We start from the raw sequence: 16,127 nt of genomic DNA, 5'->3' as shown, positions 1-16,127 counted from the left end.
ACGCCAGAACCTTGATATGCTTCTTACAGAGCCACTCCTTGGTTATCCTGGCTGTGTGCTTCGGGTCATTGTCATGTTGGAAGACCAAGCCTCGACCCATCTTCAATGCTCTAACTGAGGGAAGGAGGTTGTTCCCCAAAATCTCGCAATACATGGCCCCGGTCATCCTCTCCTTAATACAGTGCAGTCAGCCCTGTCCCATGTGCAGAAAAACACCCCCAAAGCATGATGCTACCACCCCCATGCTTCACAGTAGGGATGGTGTTCTTGGGATGGTACTCATCATTCTTCTTCCTCCAAACACGGTTAGTGGAATTATGACCAAAAAGTTCTATTTTGGTCTCATCTGACCACATGACTTTCTCCCATGACTCCTCTGGATCATCCAAATGGTCATTGGCAAACTTAAGACGGGCCTTGACATGTGCTGGTTTAAGCAGGGGAACCTTCCGTGCCATGCATGATTTCAAACCATGACGTCTTAGTGTATTACCAACAGTAACCTTGGAAACAGTGGTCACAGCTCTTTTCAGGTCATTGACCAGCTCCTCCCGTGTAGTTCTGGGCTGATTTCTCACCTTTCTTAGGATCATTGAGACCCCACGAGGTGAGATCTTGCATGGGGCCCCAGTCTGAGGGAGATTGACAGTCATGTTTAGCTTCTTCCATTTTCTAATGATTGCTCCAACAGTGGACCTTTTTTCACCAAGCTGCTTGGCAATTTCCCCGTAGCCCTTTCCAGCCTTGTGGAGGTGTACAATTTTGTCTCTAGTGTCTTTGGACAGCTCTTTGGTCTTGGCCATGTTAGTAGTTGGATTCTTACTGATTGTATGGGGTGGACAGGTGTTTTTATGCAGCTAACGACCTCAAACAGGTGTATCTAATTTAGGATAATAAATGGAGTGGAGGTGGACATTTTAAAGGCAGACTAACAGGTCTTTGAGGGTCAGAATTCTAGCTGATAGACAGGTGTTCAAATACTTATTTGCAGCTGTATCATACAAATAAATAGTTAAAAAATCATACATTGTGATTTCTGGATTTTTTTTTTTAGATTATGTCTCTTCACAGTGGACATGCACCTACGATGACAATTTCAGACCCCTCCATGATTTCTAAGTGGGAGAACTTGCAAAATAGCAGGGTGTTCAAATACTTATTTTCCTCACTGTATAGTTTACATATTTCTTACTAAATTTAAAATGTATCCTATTTTTAAGGTTTTAATTACATGACGAATTTCCTTCAAATTAAAATGCCTAAAAGTTAAATTAATAAAATAAAAAAATATTGATTTAATTGTGTTAATGATTACTTAATTCAACTGAATGGAAATTTGCTTTGAAATTGAAATGTGTAAATCCTGAAAATATTTTTTTGCATACTATTACTGTAAATTGTTGAACTCATTACACTATTGATACTGTTAATTATAACCAGTGTTGGGCGTAATACAGTTACAAAGTAATTAGTTACTGTAATCAAATTACTTTTAAGTCAAATATAGTGTAATGCATTACATTGAAATGATTGTAATCAGATATATCCATACAGTTACTGACTTTCAATTAATTTAAATACTTTTAAGTAAATTATAGGGTTGTGCTTATTTCTTTTGTATTATTTATGTAGAATACATTAATTATGGTGCCGTAACGAGTCATTGTGAAAGAGTGCTGAGTGTATGAAAAAGTGTGTAACAATTAAGAAATAATAGACATTATTTTGAATTTGTTGCTAAAGTGCACTTAAATGTAATGTGATTACTTTTTCAATTAAGTAATTAAGTAATCTGATAACAATTTGAGTGATTATAACGAGAGACGATTGGTGCAGACTCTGACTGTCCACCAGGTGTCGCTGTTTCACACTGGCCTCATTGAATCACTTCCTAAGCACCATCCCACCATAACAACTCCAGCTGCAGTGAAACTTAAACACTTACTTCAACAACAACACATGGAGACACTGTACAGGAATATCCATCCATATGGATAAATTATTCCTCATGGATAGATGCTGATATCCCCACTGCTGGCTGTCCGGCGGTTATAAACACTGGACTTTTATATTATTTTGCATGTTTTGTGGCCGGTCATGCTAGTTAGCCTTCGACTGATAACAAGAAAAACACAAATTAACCAGCTAAATATCTTTAATTGTTATTGATGTGGATTTATAAGAAGCATCATAATTCGTTTTTGCGATGGGAACGTCATATAAAATTATATGACAGCGTGTCGGCAGTTTTTTTCTTTATATTTGATCAATAGTTTAATATTAGCTCATGCTAACAGCATTAATATCAGGAGTTCCTGTTTTGTGTTTTGGATCGTTGGATATGTTTTTTATGGATATAAATCATTACAGATGTTTAATTCGGTGTTTATAAGTGGTTTGAGGAGCTCTTTGTTCGGAAGAGGAAGATGATGAGGAAGATGATGGTGATGAAGATCAGCTCAACAGGGAACTGCTGATTATAAACAGACACATTTAGAAAAATGCCCAGGAGAAAACAGTCCAATCCACAACCTGTCAAATGTAAGTATGGATTTTTATTTGACTTTATTTCCACTGCTTATTTCCTTTAAAACACAGTTTGACAGTATTCTTGGGATTTGATAAATGATATTAATTTATTTCACTGCTGAGATATGTGTTATTGTGTTTATTCCATTATCATTAAAAGATAGACTCTGGTTATTTGATGGTTTTTGCCTGACAGAGTTTCTGAAAGTTTCTGAAAATGTCTTCCCTTCCCAAATTAGACCCAGTATATGAGGGATTATTCTTTGACTTCAAATACATTCAGCTTGGGGAAAAATTAAGAGACCACTGCAAAATTATAAATTTCTCTGGATTTACTATTTATAGGTATGTGTTTGAGTAAAATGAAGATTTTTGTTTTGTAGCTTTCATGCATCTTGGCATGCTCTCTACCAGTCTTTCACATTGCTGTTGGGTGACTTTATGCCACTCCTGGTGCAAAAATTCAAGCATCTCGGCTTTGTTTGATGGCTTCTGGCCATCCATCTTCCTCTTGATCACACTCCAGAGGTTTTCAATGGGGTTCAGGTCTGGAGATTGAGCTGGCCATGACAGGGTCTTGATCCGGTGCTCCTCCATCCACACCTTGATTGACCTGGCTGTGTGGCATGGAGCGTTGTCCTGCTGGAAAAAAACAATCCTCAGAGTTGGGGAATATTGTCAGAGCAGAAGGAAACACGTTTTCTTCCAGGATAAATGGTCTGCCCTTATATAACTCCTTTTTTAAACTTAGAGGTTCCCAAAGCACTTTACACTGTGTCCCATTCACCCAATCACACACTCACACACCAATGGCGGAAAAGCAGCCATGCAAGGTGCTAGCCTGCCATTGGAAGCAACTTGGGGTTCAGTGTCTTCACTTCGGCATGTGGAGTCGTGTGTGACGGGAATCGAACCACCAACCCTGCGATTAGCAGCCAACCTGCTCTACCACCTGAGCCAAGGGTAACCTTGTACGTGGCTTGATTCATGCGTTCTTCACAAAGACGAATCTGCCCAATTGCAGCCTTGCTGAAGCATTCTCAGATCATCACCGATCCTCCACCAAATTTCATAGTCGGTGCGATACATTGTGGCTTGTAGGCATCTCCAGGTCTCCGTCTAACCATCAGACAACCAGGTGGAGGATAGGTGATGATCTGGATAAACACTGCACTTTTTTTTGTTATTTTGACCAGTTGTCATTTTCTGCAAACAAATGCTCTAAATGACAATATTTTTATTTGGAATTTGGGAGAAATATTGTCAATACTTTAAAAAGCAAAACAAAAATCTTAATTTTACTCAAACACATACCTATAAATTGTAAATCCAGAGAAATTGATCATTTTGCAGGTGGTCTCTTAATCTTTTCCAGAGCTGTATATATAAAACAGTAAAAAAAAAATGCGTAAATTCTGATTTCTGAAAGTGTGCAAGGACTGTTTAAATCCGCCACTTCTCTGTTGTTGGGAAATTTGGTAAATAAAAAATTGGCCGAATACTTGGCCCATCCATTTGTATTGAGGCCCACCCAAAAGTAATTTTCTGGCTACTCCCTTGGTTACATGCCTCTAATCTCACTACAAAGCAAGATAGACTTCCTCCTCTCTTGTTGTCATTCTTTCCTAACTCTGTTTCCTCTGGACAGACCCTTGTTCCTGCCGTGGGGCTCGGGTCGACTCATCTCTGACCTGGCTTTGTATTTATCTGGATTCTCTCCACTGTTCCTTCCTCATTCATTCACTCCTGTTTTGTTCTTTTCCTTCTCTGAGAGCTCACAGATCTGTAGTGTTAACTCTGTATAACTCTGCTCATCACTGGCTGATCCCTGTTCAAATGACGAGCATAATTATTCAGATAAACTACATTTGAGGTGTTTATTATGGCATTACTATTAACATTTCTCATACTTAGGATGATTAAAACAAACCTCTAACAGTCATCAGAAGTTTTGATAAGCATATTAAGGACATATGGTAAAATATGTTGGATTGTATGACTGTAATATTGTTCTATTGGTTCACAGTTGGTGCTGAAGATGGTGTTACGGCTGGCGATCAGGAAAACCTGGTCTTGGAGAGCGATTTCCTCCTTGGACAAGACCTGGGCTTTGGAGAAAATGACTATAGGATCGTCGGTTTTGAAAGGGATTCAGGTTAGTGGATTTGAATTAAAGCATAGTTGCATGAATGTAAATATTAGGGATGTCTCGATATAATTGTTTTTAGTACGAGTACCGATACTTTTTCATTTTTGGTGTTCGCCGATACCGAGTCTGATACCTGTTTTGATTAAATATCAACAGTTAATTAAATTTTACCATCAAAATGGTGCTTAAATAAAAACATTCATTAAAAGTTTCATCAAATGAAATGCAGTATTACAATTAATTCTCAACAAATGATTGTATTATTTTTGTCAAATAAAGTGCTTTTATACAGAACCTCACAGCACAATCCAAAATACAACATTGGAGTTATTTTTATCAAATAAAGTGCTGCATAACAGAGCATCATAGATGTGACATATTGCTTAAATATAATACAATTACTATGGATGCATTATTAGTAGTAGTTGTAGTAGTATTACTGTGAATATGACATATTATACAGTGTTGTTATGACGGTAGCTTCTCAATCGGGAAAACCGGTCGCTACATTATTCAAAGTGATTATTAAACCGCAAAAGGCTGTTTAGTTACATAAATATGTAGTCTGTATGTGCCTCGCACTACAAAGTGTTTGTGCTCTGTTCATCTGCTAAAAACAGAGCGTACAATACTCATCATGATGGTGTTTTCCATGTATGAACACTTTGTGTCTTTATGTCAGCACAACACGGGCTCCACACATACATAAGCACTCACATTTGAAGCACGCAGCACATGCAAACTATATATTTATATCATTAAATAGCAGCTTTTGTGGTTAAATAATCTCACTGGGACATAACGTGATTTTAATTTGTGCGCTGGATGTTTATGCCATTGTTACGTCATGTTAATGGCATGCTTGCGTCACATGGTATCAGTATTTGGTATCTGAGCATTTTTAGGAGCACTAGAACAAGTACATGAGTGCTGTTTCGGACCCGATACCAGTATCAGAACATCCCTAGTAAAGATAAAGTAGATCTTTACACTACTAAGTTAAGGCTCTTTGCCGGTGTTCTAGATCTACTGGGGATCAAGATAACTGGGGATTCGTTCAATGTGAATTGCCAAGGAGCCAAGAAAGGCGTTTTACACATCATAAAAAAATGTTGGTATCATTATATGAACCCTTTTTGTATGATCCATATCTGTTCCAATGAATTTGACACAGTTTAAGAGCGATTATAACATGGTTTCACAGGGTTGCCCATGTTAACGTGGGACATTGGTATGAATGGGAACTGGCGATTACACTTGTCAGAGTAGTGAATCGCATGTGGAAGTGTTATTCGCAAAACTAAAGCATCATAGACTTATATGTGTCAACAACAGGCATATACTCTTAAATAACTTTTCATTAAAACAATGGCTTGATTAAGCTGATAAAACAATTGTTACTGTTCACATAGATGGTCTGTTGGTCTAGGGATAGTGTGTTTGCTAACCATGCATACAGACCTGGACTCAATTCCCTGTGAGTACCTGCATTTATTTAAATTCTTATAATAGCATCTTTTACTTTTCAAAGGTTCTGTGCATGACAGTGTCGTATGTTTGACTACCCACGACACTGCTAAAAGACGGTCTTTCAGAACAGTGCAATATTTTTGATGGAGACCAAGTACAAAGGCCAAGTAAGAATAAATGGTACTCTGAGAAATCATGAGAAAGTTCTTCAGAAACAATGATTTTGTTTGTTAGGCAAAATCTTAAGACCTTCAATCTTAAACCTTTAAATTGTTTGACAATTTAAAAAAACCTGTAAACTTTAGAAAATGTAGTTCACGTTTTTTCTTAAATTTCAGTGTAATTACTGTTAGATTCAGGTGCAATTTTGATTTGGTTTATTTAAAACAATATAATAAACTCTGTCTGTGTATGTGATTCACAAAATTGGTTTCAAAATACCTGTTAAAATACATCATAATCTGCAGCAAAGCTTCATATTTTGTCTTGATTGATCGGAATTTGAACATGGGTCGCTATGTTTACAGCTAATATGTCTTACCACTGGACCAGTGTCCCATCTATAAGTATTCACTCACTTTGTTTTGTTCATCAAGCCATTATTCATTGTAATGAAATTAAAGCAATTGAAAGTATATTATTGACACATATCAGCATATGATGCTTTAGTGTTGCAAATTAAATAATTCAACATGCGATTTACTGCTCTGACAAACGTAATCGCCAGTTCCCATTCAAACCAATGTCCCACGTTAACATGGGCAACCATGTTTCCTGTATAAATATCTTGTGTAAATGTACCATAACTTTATGGTTAGTATATGAGGCATGGCATACATTCGGCTGGTTGTTGTTGTGACTCTAGTATCACCCTGAAAGAGTTTATTTTGCGATACTGACTGGAGGCTGAGTATCCAGAAACACTGATTTAAAGCAATAGTTCACCCAAACATTTTCATTCTCTCATCTTGTACTCACCCTCATGCCATCTCATATGTGTGTGACTTTCTTTCTTCTGCTGAACACAAACAAAGATTTTTAGATGAATATCTCAGCTCTGTAGGTCCATACAATGCAAGTTAATAGGGTCCAAATCTTTGAAGGTCAAAAAATCACATTAAATCAGCATAAAAGTAATCCATAAGACTCCAGTGGTTTAATCCATGTCTTCAGAACCAATATGATAGCTGTGGGTGGGAAATAGATAAATATTTAAGTCCTTTTTTACTATAAATATCCAACTAATAAATAGCCTCATATTTCTGATGTAATTACACTAAAAATTACTTGTTAAAAGAACTGCATAACATTTTGCAGTTACAAATTCTGCATTTTCCATTTATATTTTTCTGAATTTCATGTTATGTTTTAATTCAATGTAATTATCAAAACAGTGTTTAATCAAATGAGTACATACAGGTTTAATTAAAATATAATTAATTGGCAAAAAAATATAGCTATTTTATTTTTGGTCAAATAAAACGCTGCACAAACCAACTTCCCAGTATTAAACATTGAAAACAAGAAAACATTAATTAAAAAATAATCTGATTACCTGTGCCACAAGGCTAATACTGCTAAATTACACAATGCTGATATTCAGTACACTTCCTTTTGTAATATCGCTTACATGTAATTATTATTATTATTATTATTATTATTATTATTATTATTATTATTATTATATCATAATAATACAAACATTTAATATTAAATTGTAGGTATTAGTAGGATTATTGCTACTACTTTGAATATAAAATTTTTGACTGTTGATAGTAGATGACAGAAAGCAGAGCGCGAAACCTTTCGTCCATTCTGAAGTGTGCAGTGCATGCAGACTGTATATTTATAATTAAATGATGTTCTTTTGCTGTTGAATAATCACACTAGGCCATTTCAAGATTTTAATTTGATTAATTGTCATTGATTTCACCCAAACAATTTTCACAAACCATACAATTTTGCTAATAGCTGCAACATAGTGTAGTCAAGTTCCGAAATTAGCAACAAGATGATATCGTACCATTTAAAATTTTTGGGTGTCGCAATATTTCATTAGTACTGGTATTCCGTGCACACTGTTGTGCATATCACCACCTACTGGGCAGGGAAGAGAGGAAAAAAAGGAGGGTTAAAGCAAAGGAAAATATTAAATAAATCATATACTGTATGTACAACAGCTCAGGATGTTGCAATATGCATGAAGAAATAGAATCGTCAAAAAAACTCTCATTAACACGCATAGGAGGGCTGTGTGAAAAAGGGACCTAAATATTGATCATTTTCTCACCCACACCTATCATATTGCTTCTGAAGACATGGATTTAACAACAGGAGTTGTATGGATGACTTTTAGACCTTGTTGACTTGTATTATATGGACCTACGGAGCTGAGATATTCTTCAAAAAATCTTTATTTTTGTTCAGCTGAAGAAAAAAAGCCATACACATCTGGGGTGGCATGAAGGTGAGTAAATGATGAGGTCATTTTCATTTTGTGGTGAACTGTTTCTTTAAGTTCTGATGAACTTGTTGCTGTTTAGTCTGTCCGCTTATTAATTGCCAAATAATGCCTTCAGTATAGGTATTCTAATGTGTTATTTTTAAATAGACTCAGTCGCTGCTGATATGGGGATGCCGGCGTACAGCTTCAGCGACGAGGACTGTTCTGGCTACAACCGCCTCGGCATGGAGAGCGATTTCGAGGACCCTCGAGACACCGAGAGCGAGCGTGAAGAGATAAGCCCAGATGCTGCCTTCACCCACTACCTCTCCTGTAGGCAGTGCGGCCAGCTCCTGGGGGACCCCTTGAGCGGGGCCCTGGATCTCACCGGCCTGTACTGCCTCCAGTGTGGGGCCGAGGGAGGAGACGCAGACCGCCAAGATAGACCGTTAGAAGAGGTCCACCCCACTGATACCACGCAAGGAAAAGCCAATCGAGGCAGATCAACGTCGAATGTAAACGCTTGTAAGACCTACTCATGCAAACTGTGCAGTTTCACCTCGCGCTACTCCAATCACTTGAAACGGCACATGAAAACACACAACGGCGAGAAACCGTACCAGTGCCCACACTGTGCGTATGCCTCCGCTCAGCTGGTCAACCTGCAGCGGCATGTGCGCACACACACGGGCGAGAAGCCGTACAAATGCGAGTTCTGCACGTTTGCATGCAATTCCCTGGGTAACCTGAAGAGGCACCAGCGCATGCACACTCAAGAGAAATCACTCAACTGCAGTCAGTGCGACTTCCGCGCGAACAGCAGCCACTCGCTAAAGAAACACACAGTGAGCCACAAGCTGAAGAAATCGACAGACTTAACAGAAGGTATTTGATTAAACATTTTAAAGTCACCATTTTTAATACATATTTCAGGTCTTATTGTGCACATTTTTTAGAAGAAAAAAAGGTTTGTCTTTTTGATTTCATCAAAATATTATGACTTCCTCCACCTCGGAAACAAGTACAACAGTAGCGAAATGGCAACCTCAACTGAAAAATTATGAATCAGAATATGGCATTAAGCCTCAATAATTTGCTGCAACACTATGAGAACGCGCAAAATGATTGACAGGCAGAAAGCGTCAAGAGACAGCGGTCCGTGAACACATTTTTGTTTGCTGTCGCAGAGTCTAGTGCTGTCATAGAGACCGGTGAGATATCTCATGATGACACTTATTTCAGTTATATCTTTCAGAGAGTATAAACATTTCTTGCATACCTTTCCATGAAATAAATCGCTTACAGCAACTTTAACTATTGCATACTGCATGCTAAATGCATGTTAGTTAATTTAATGAAAGATACAGCTATAATGGCAAATGGCAATAAAGGAAGAAACGTCAGAAACATCCAGTTTTCCACCAAAATGTCAAAATTAAAGCTCCATATAACTTGCTAAATTTAAAAGCAATGCAACAAAAATATGCTACTTCTGAATAGTAAAATGTAATATTCAGTGTTGCAGTAGTAGTAATAAAAATAATGATAATAAAATAGTAGAGATTGGACATTATATTGAATTTCTATATATTGCAAACCAAAAAAATGACGAATCCATATCGAACCAATCCGATATTTATAAATGTGCATAAATGAAATTACCTGTCAAACATCATAATCTCTCTATCACTTGATTTTTCACTTGAGGGTTCACACAAGGTCCCTAATGTGCTTGAATTTCACTTTTAGAAATGTAAGTACTGGAATACCTGGAAAATCACCTTGTTTTGATGAAAAGTGCTTTATTAAAGCGTATCGTTTCCTCCGTGTAATGTGTGTCCATCAAAGATGAGGTGACTGCACTTTCATTGAATATTGTGTCTTAATATCCTTTCTGTTCTTTATAGTCAGACAAAAAAGTACAAATAAATATTAACTTTAATCTCACACAGCAGGGATGTTCTACAGACACCCAGAGATTCTCATTGATGCATGGCTCCAGACTAAAACAATAACTTTCACTGAAACATTAAGGAGCCAAATGGCTGTTTTTAGTCCCCAAATAATAGAACTGCTCAATTTAGATTGCTGGTCAGAAACAAGATAGAAAGCAGAAGAAAAGGAAGACATTAATCCGAGGTTTAATAAACCGTATATATAGTTGTACAGTTATTAATATATTTATATTAGTCAAGTCAACTTTATCTGAATAGCGCCTTTCACAACACACATCGTTTCAAAGCAGCTTTACAGAAGATCAGGCATTAACAGAAGATAAAACTGTAATATCTATAATGTTGATGAGTCATCATTGTGTAATTAGATCAAATACGATTGTGAATCGTGTTTAAAAATAAGTAATTAAATAATAATTGTATTAATAACCCCAGTGAGTAAGCTGAACGTGACTGTGGTATGGAACACAAAACTCAATAAGATGTTTGTTGATGGAGAAAAATAACTTTGGGAGAAACCAGACTCACTGTGGGGGCCAGTTCCCCTCTGACTAACATCATGAATATAATGACAATATTACTTGTGTATAGTGCAAGTCATGCTTTAAAATTATTAAACTAAGTACGTGTTAAGGGGCAGTGTTTAAACAATTGTGATGTTTATTTTAATAAATGTATAATTTATACAAATATAAGAGATAACATATTTGTTATTGTAAAGGGATCAATGGAAAGGAGGCGGCGAGAACCGGCTTTTCAATATAAATAATAGTTTAATGATAAACTGAAAAGACAACATAAACACACACATGACGGACATGTCCGTAAACTATCTCTCTCTCCCGCACGATCTTCTGCAGTCGACCTTTATCCCTCACGGAGGCTTAATTAGCCTAATACGGGACCGGGTGTGTATGATCGCGACCCGGCCCCGCCCTCTGCCCTGACACAGTTATGTAATACTGCTCTTCAGAATCTACATGACATATATTTACATATAGTATGCATATAGTAGTGTGTTGCCTTCTTGAGCATCAATGCATGTTTGCACCTTGTGTAATAGTCCCTCAATTGTCAAAAGCTCTATGTATATATTTATTGTTTTAAAGTATTGCCTTAGTCTTTCTTTACTGTTACCAAACAACACAGAGACTACAAGAGTGCAAATTGAATGAAATCCCAGATGCAGTTTGTTGTGCTACTCCAATCCAATTTTGTATTATAAAGAGTCCCCAAATACACACGGGACTCTTATTTTGAAATGTCTGCACACCATGTTGTGAGCTCACTGACGGCTGATTCGCTGAGAAAGTGAATCTGATTCAAACTGCTAACCTGAGCTCCTGAGTTAAAACCATCTTTTCAGGTGATTCATGAAACAGACACTGTTCAGAAGAGTCATTTGTTCACGAATCTCACGCTGGGTTTGTTGTTGCGTAAAATGTTATTAAACGTAAACATTTCAAAGGGCCCTACTTACCGTACTGTCAAAAAACATTCACAATCCACTGCAAACTCTCATTCAGGTCTGGCTTCATTCTGGTATGAGATGGCCACTTTTTCACAATCCAATCAATTCCCAGTGAATAAAAGTCCCGCCCAACATTTGTTTCTTATTGAATTCCCTGTTTTGCTCGGAAATCCATTACATTACAGAAATAAAATGGTTTGTGGATAGCCACTGTTTAACCGCAGTTTCTTTCTTTTTTCCCACTTATATTTATTAAATTAATTAAATAATTAGCACTAAAAAGAAATGCAGATTCCCAGAGAACACTGGAAATATCCAACCTGGTCTCATAGAATCATTTTTACGTGGCTGGTTGTACATTTTGCAGAAGTTTCCTGGTGAATGAACACTTGAAGTGCTACAACAACAATATTCACATAAATCACGAGTAAAGTGGCGGATTATCAGTTCATAAACACTTACTTTTTCCCTGTTCCTCCCACAATGCTATCTTGACATGTAAACTCTTACTATAGCGCATGACTTATTTTAACATTTGCATTTCATAACCAACTACATTTACAAGCTTGTTCGAGTGTGATTAAATTGTGCCGTAGCACTTACGAGTTACTGGGTACGAGTCCTGACGAGCACGCAAGTCAACACGTGAGCATTTTTAAAACCTCATCTGTTGGGGAGAACATTTAACTCCCTTTTAGAGCCACATAGTGGACATTTCACCTCAGAACTGCCGTGATAATTGTCATAAAGCCCAGTATCATTATTTTCATTAGATCGGACTGGAAATATCTCTGGTAGCCTGATGTTGTTTAGATATTTCACAGTTAACAAAGAAACACTTGTTCCTATCAGAACTGTGGATTGCTTGCTGTCATTTCCTCTTGGTACTTTGAGTCCTTCATGTTGCAAACCAAAAGAGGAAGTGGAGTGTAGCATAAAGGGAAGTAGAAACTGTTGGGTTCCTAAAACTGAATTCCCTTTAAAGAGGAAGAGAGCATGTGCTTCACATTTTTTTTTTCCCTTTGTGTTTTAGAGTCTTTAGTTTCTGGCCTTACTCTGCACATCAACAGCGACCCTGACCTCCTCCAAAACTACGACACCCTGCGAGCGGATTGCCACCCCACCACCTTGCAGGACACTGAGGGCATGGCCCAAGAGTCGGACCCTTTACCCGAGCTGCTGTTCCCCTTCACGTGTCGGGTTTGTGGCCTTGTGCTAGAGGACGAGGAGGGGGCTGCGGCGCAAATCTGTAACAAATGCACAGTCGACATGCTGTCAGAAACCTCCCCCAACAGTTTGGAAAAAGACGACAAGCTGTACTCCTGTACCACGTGTCCGTTCGTCACGCAGTACCCCAACCATCTCGCCCGGCACATGAAGACACACAGCGGCGAAAAACCCTACAAGTGCCCGCAATGCAACTACGCGTCCGCCCACTTCGACAACCTCAAACGGCACCACCGCGTGCACACGGGAGAAAAGCCGTACAAATGCCGGATGTGCGACTACGCTTGCGGCAATTTGGCGAATCTGAAACGGCACGAGCGCATCCACTCGGGTGCAAAACCGTTCCAATGCACCGTGTGCAGTTACAGCTGCAACCAGAGTATGAACTTGAAACGCCACATGCTGCGGCACACTGGCGAGAAGCCCTTCAAGTGTCAGGATTGCGGTTACACAACAGGCCACTGGGACAATTACAAACGGCACCAAAAGAAACACGGCCACTCGGCGGAAGGGTGGATCAAAATGCAGCTGGCAGAGAAAGAGGAGGAAGGAGAGCTGTAGTTTGATGTCTAACTCCAGTTGCCTTATTATTATCTGAGAAATCCATATGGCAAACCACATTGGGTTCTTTTATGTTGTATTGTATACCACTGTTTACAGCAGCTGTTATCATTATAAACGTCATCTCAAATGAATCTCATAGAGACAGATTATGCACCTATGGGTGAATCTCACAAAAGCATGTCCAGGTTACATTTCACCCCCAAATCAAATGTTTATATTAGATTACATTTTGCATAAATAAAATGAAGCTAGAGCCATTCGGATAGTTTTTTGCATGGTGATTTTGTGTTATTCTCACTAGATTTGTAATACAATACTGTAAAACAAGGATTTTTTTTTTTTTACGTTAGCGTAATTTTTTTTAATTCAAATTAGAGTAATGATAATTAAGTTTTTTTACATTATAGTAATAAGAATTTGGGTGAAAATTAGCTTATTTTATGACTGTTAAGCACATTTTCTCCAGAAATTCTTATAATTGGACATTTTTTTCATTCCTGTACTGGAATACATAATTTTTATTATTTTAAAACTGAATAAATTAAAGGTAGTACAACAAATAGGATCATAAAATACTTCACAATTTAAGTATTTTTTTTTATTTATTTTTTTAATCTTTTTTTTATTTTTTATTTTCTGATTTCAATAATTAGAATTAGATTTTTTACATTATAGTAATACAAATTTGGGGGGAAATATGCTTACTTTGACAATTAAGCACTTTTCCACAAAGAATTCTCATAATCGGGATGTGCCTGGAAGTTTTGAGTAATTTTTTTTTTTGGTAATTCCTATTAAATTCAATGGTAAAAAATAAATAAATAATAATATTAATAAAACTACTGTAATAAAATTATTAGATATGTATATATTTTAATTAGCACAAATGAAAGGCAGCACAACAAATACTACCATGAAATACATCACAATTAAAAAAAGTATTTTATTACATTTTTTACATTTTTTACAGACTACATTAATGACAATGAGATTGTTATTACATTATAATAATTCGAATTTGGGTGACAATTTGCTTATTTTATGACTGTTTAGCACATTTTCAGAAATTCTCATAATCATGTCAGAACATTTTGGTATTCCTGTAATATTTTGCCAAATAATTACTGGAATACAATATTTTTAAGCAAATAAATCTGAATAAAGGCAGTACAACAAATAGTACCAGAATATATTTCAAAATTTAAATAATTTATCATTATTTTTTAATCACAGTAATGATAATTGGATGTTTTACATTATAGTAATTAAGAGTTTTGGGGGAAATATGCTTACTTTGACAACTAATCACTTTTCCATAAAACATTCTCATAATCGGGATGTGTCCGTGTGTTTTGAGTCGGTTTATTGTAATTCCTTTTATATTCAGTTGCAAAAATACATCTGCATAAAGGCAATACAAGAAATACTACCTTAAAATACTTCACAATTTATTTTTGTATTTTTTTTAGATTACAGTAATGATATATATTTTTTTACATTATTATAATAATAATAGTTTACGGGAAATGTGCTTGCTTAATGACAATTAATCATATTTTCCCCACAAATTCATTAAACCAAAATGTGTTATTTGTAATTATAAAAAAAAAATTACTGTAATACAATTATCCCAAAAATCAGCATAAATGAAAGATTATAATAAATAATAAAAATAAATAAATAAAAATAATATATATATATATAGATATATTATTATATTATTATTATTATTATTATTTTTTACAATACAGCTTTAAGCACATGTTCCCCACATATTCTCATTATTGAAGTGATTTGGGATTTTTTTTATTTTTTATTGTATGATTCATATTATATATATATATACATATATATACATAAGTACTGCAATACAATGTTTTTATTTAAAGCGAATTGTAGGCTTTACAACAAATACTAGTATGGTTTATAAATACTTTTCAGTTCAAATAATAGATCATTTTTTGGCATAACAGTAATGAGAACACGATAAATTCATGGCAATGAGAATTGTAGGAGGGAAATGTGCTTAATTTTCATGGAAATAATACCAAAAATATGCTCAATTTCTTTCTTTTTTTGACTTAGGGGTGAAATATTACTTGGGAATGTTCTTGAATGGTGAAATTCACTCCTCTGCTGTCTTTGGATCTCATTGATGTTCTGAATGAAAGAATGAAACGGCAATAAATTCAATGAATCGTCCTTGTCCAGGCTGATGCAGCAGCTGTAGTTGTTTGTTTTGTTCTGTATGCTTAGAGATTTAATTACACTGAACATGTCTGCTGGCTGCTATGTTAACTTATGCACAATATCTCAATG

General features: G+C 36.3%; 1 protein-coding gene across 1 annotated transcript; it reads left to right on the top strand.

The window, feature by feature from the left end:
• Positions 1 to 1,918: 1,918 nt before the first annotated feature.
• LOC127657398 (zinc finger protein 513) lies at positions 1,919 to 15,455 on the top strand. The gene is made up of 4 exons (XM_052146162.1): positions 1,919 to 2,541; positions 4,556 to 4,684; positions 8,760 to 9,476; positions 13,051 to 15,455. Exons 1-4 carry the CDS (start codon positions 2,502 to 2,504, stop codon positions 13,803 to 13,805), a joined length of 1,641 nt encoding a protein of 546 aa, XP_052002122.1. The 5' UTR covers positions 1,919 to 2,501; the 3' UTR covers positions 13,806 to 15,455.
• Positions 15,456 to 16,127: the final 672 nt, after the last annotated feature.

Source organism: Xyrauchen texanus, chromosome 16, assembly GCF_025860055.1.
Source record: "Xyrauchen texanus isolate HMW12.3.18 chromosome 16, RBS_HiC_50CHRs, whole genome shotgun sequence".
Classification (NCBI taxonomy): Eukaryota; Metazoa; Chordata; class Actinopteri; order Cypriniformes; family Catostomidae; genus Xyrauchen; species Xyrauchen texanus.
The sequence above is the reverse complement of the archived record's forward strand: the minus strand, read 5'-3'. Positions and strand labels throughout refer to the sequence as shown.

Bases quoted from the DNA above. Each gene is read 5' to 3' on its own strand.
- LOC127657398 (XM_052146162.1), top strand. From the start codon at position 2,502: ATGCCCAGGAGAAAACAGTCCAATCCACAACCTGTCAAAT. The intron at 2,542-4,555 runs GTAAGTATGGAT...ATTGGTTCACAG, and splicing joins CAATCCACAACCTGTCAAAT to TTGGTGCTGAAGATGGTGTT. The intron at 9,477-13,050 runs GTATTTGATTAA...TTTGTGTTTTAG, and splicing joins ATCGACAGACTTAACAGAAG to AGTCTTTAGTTTCTGGCCTT.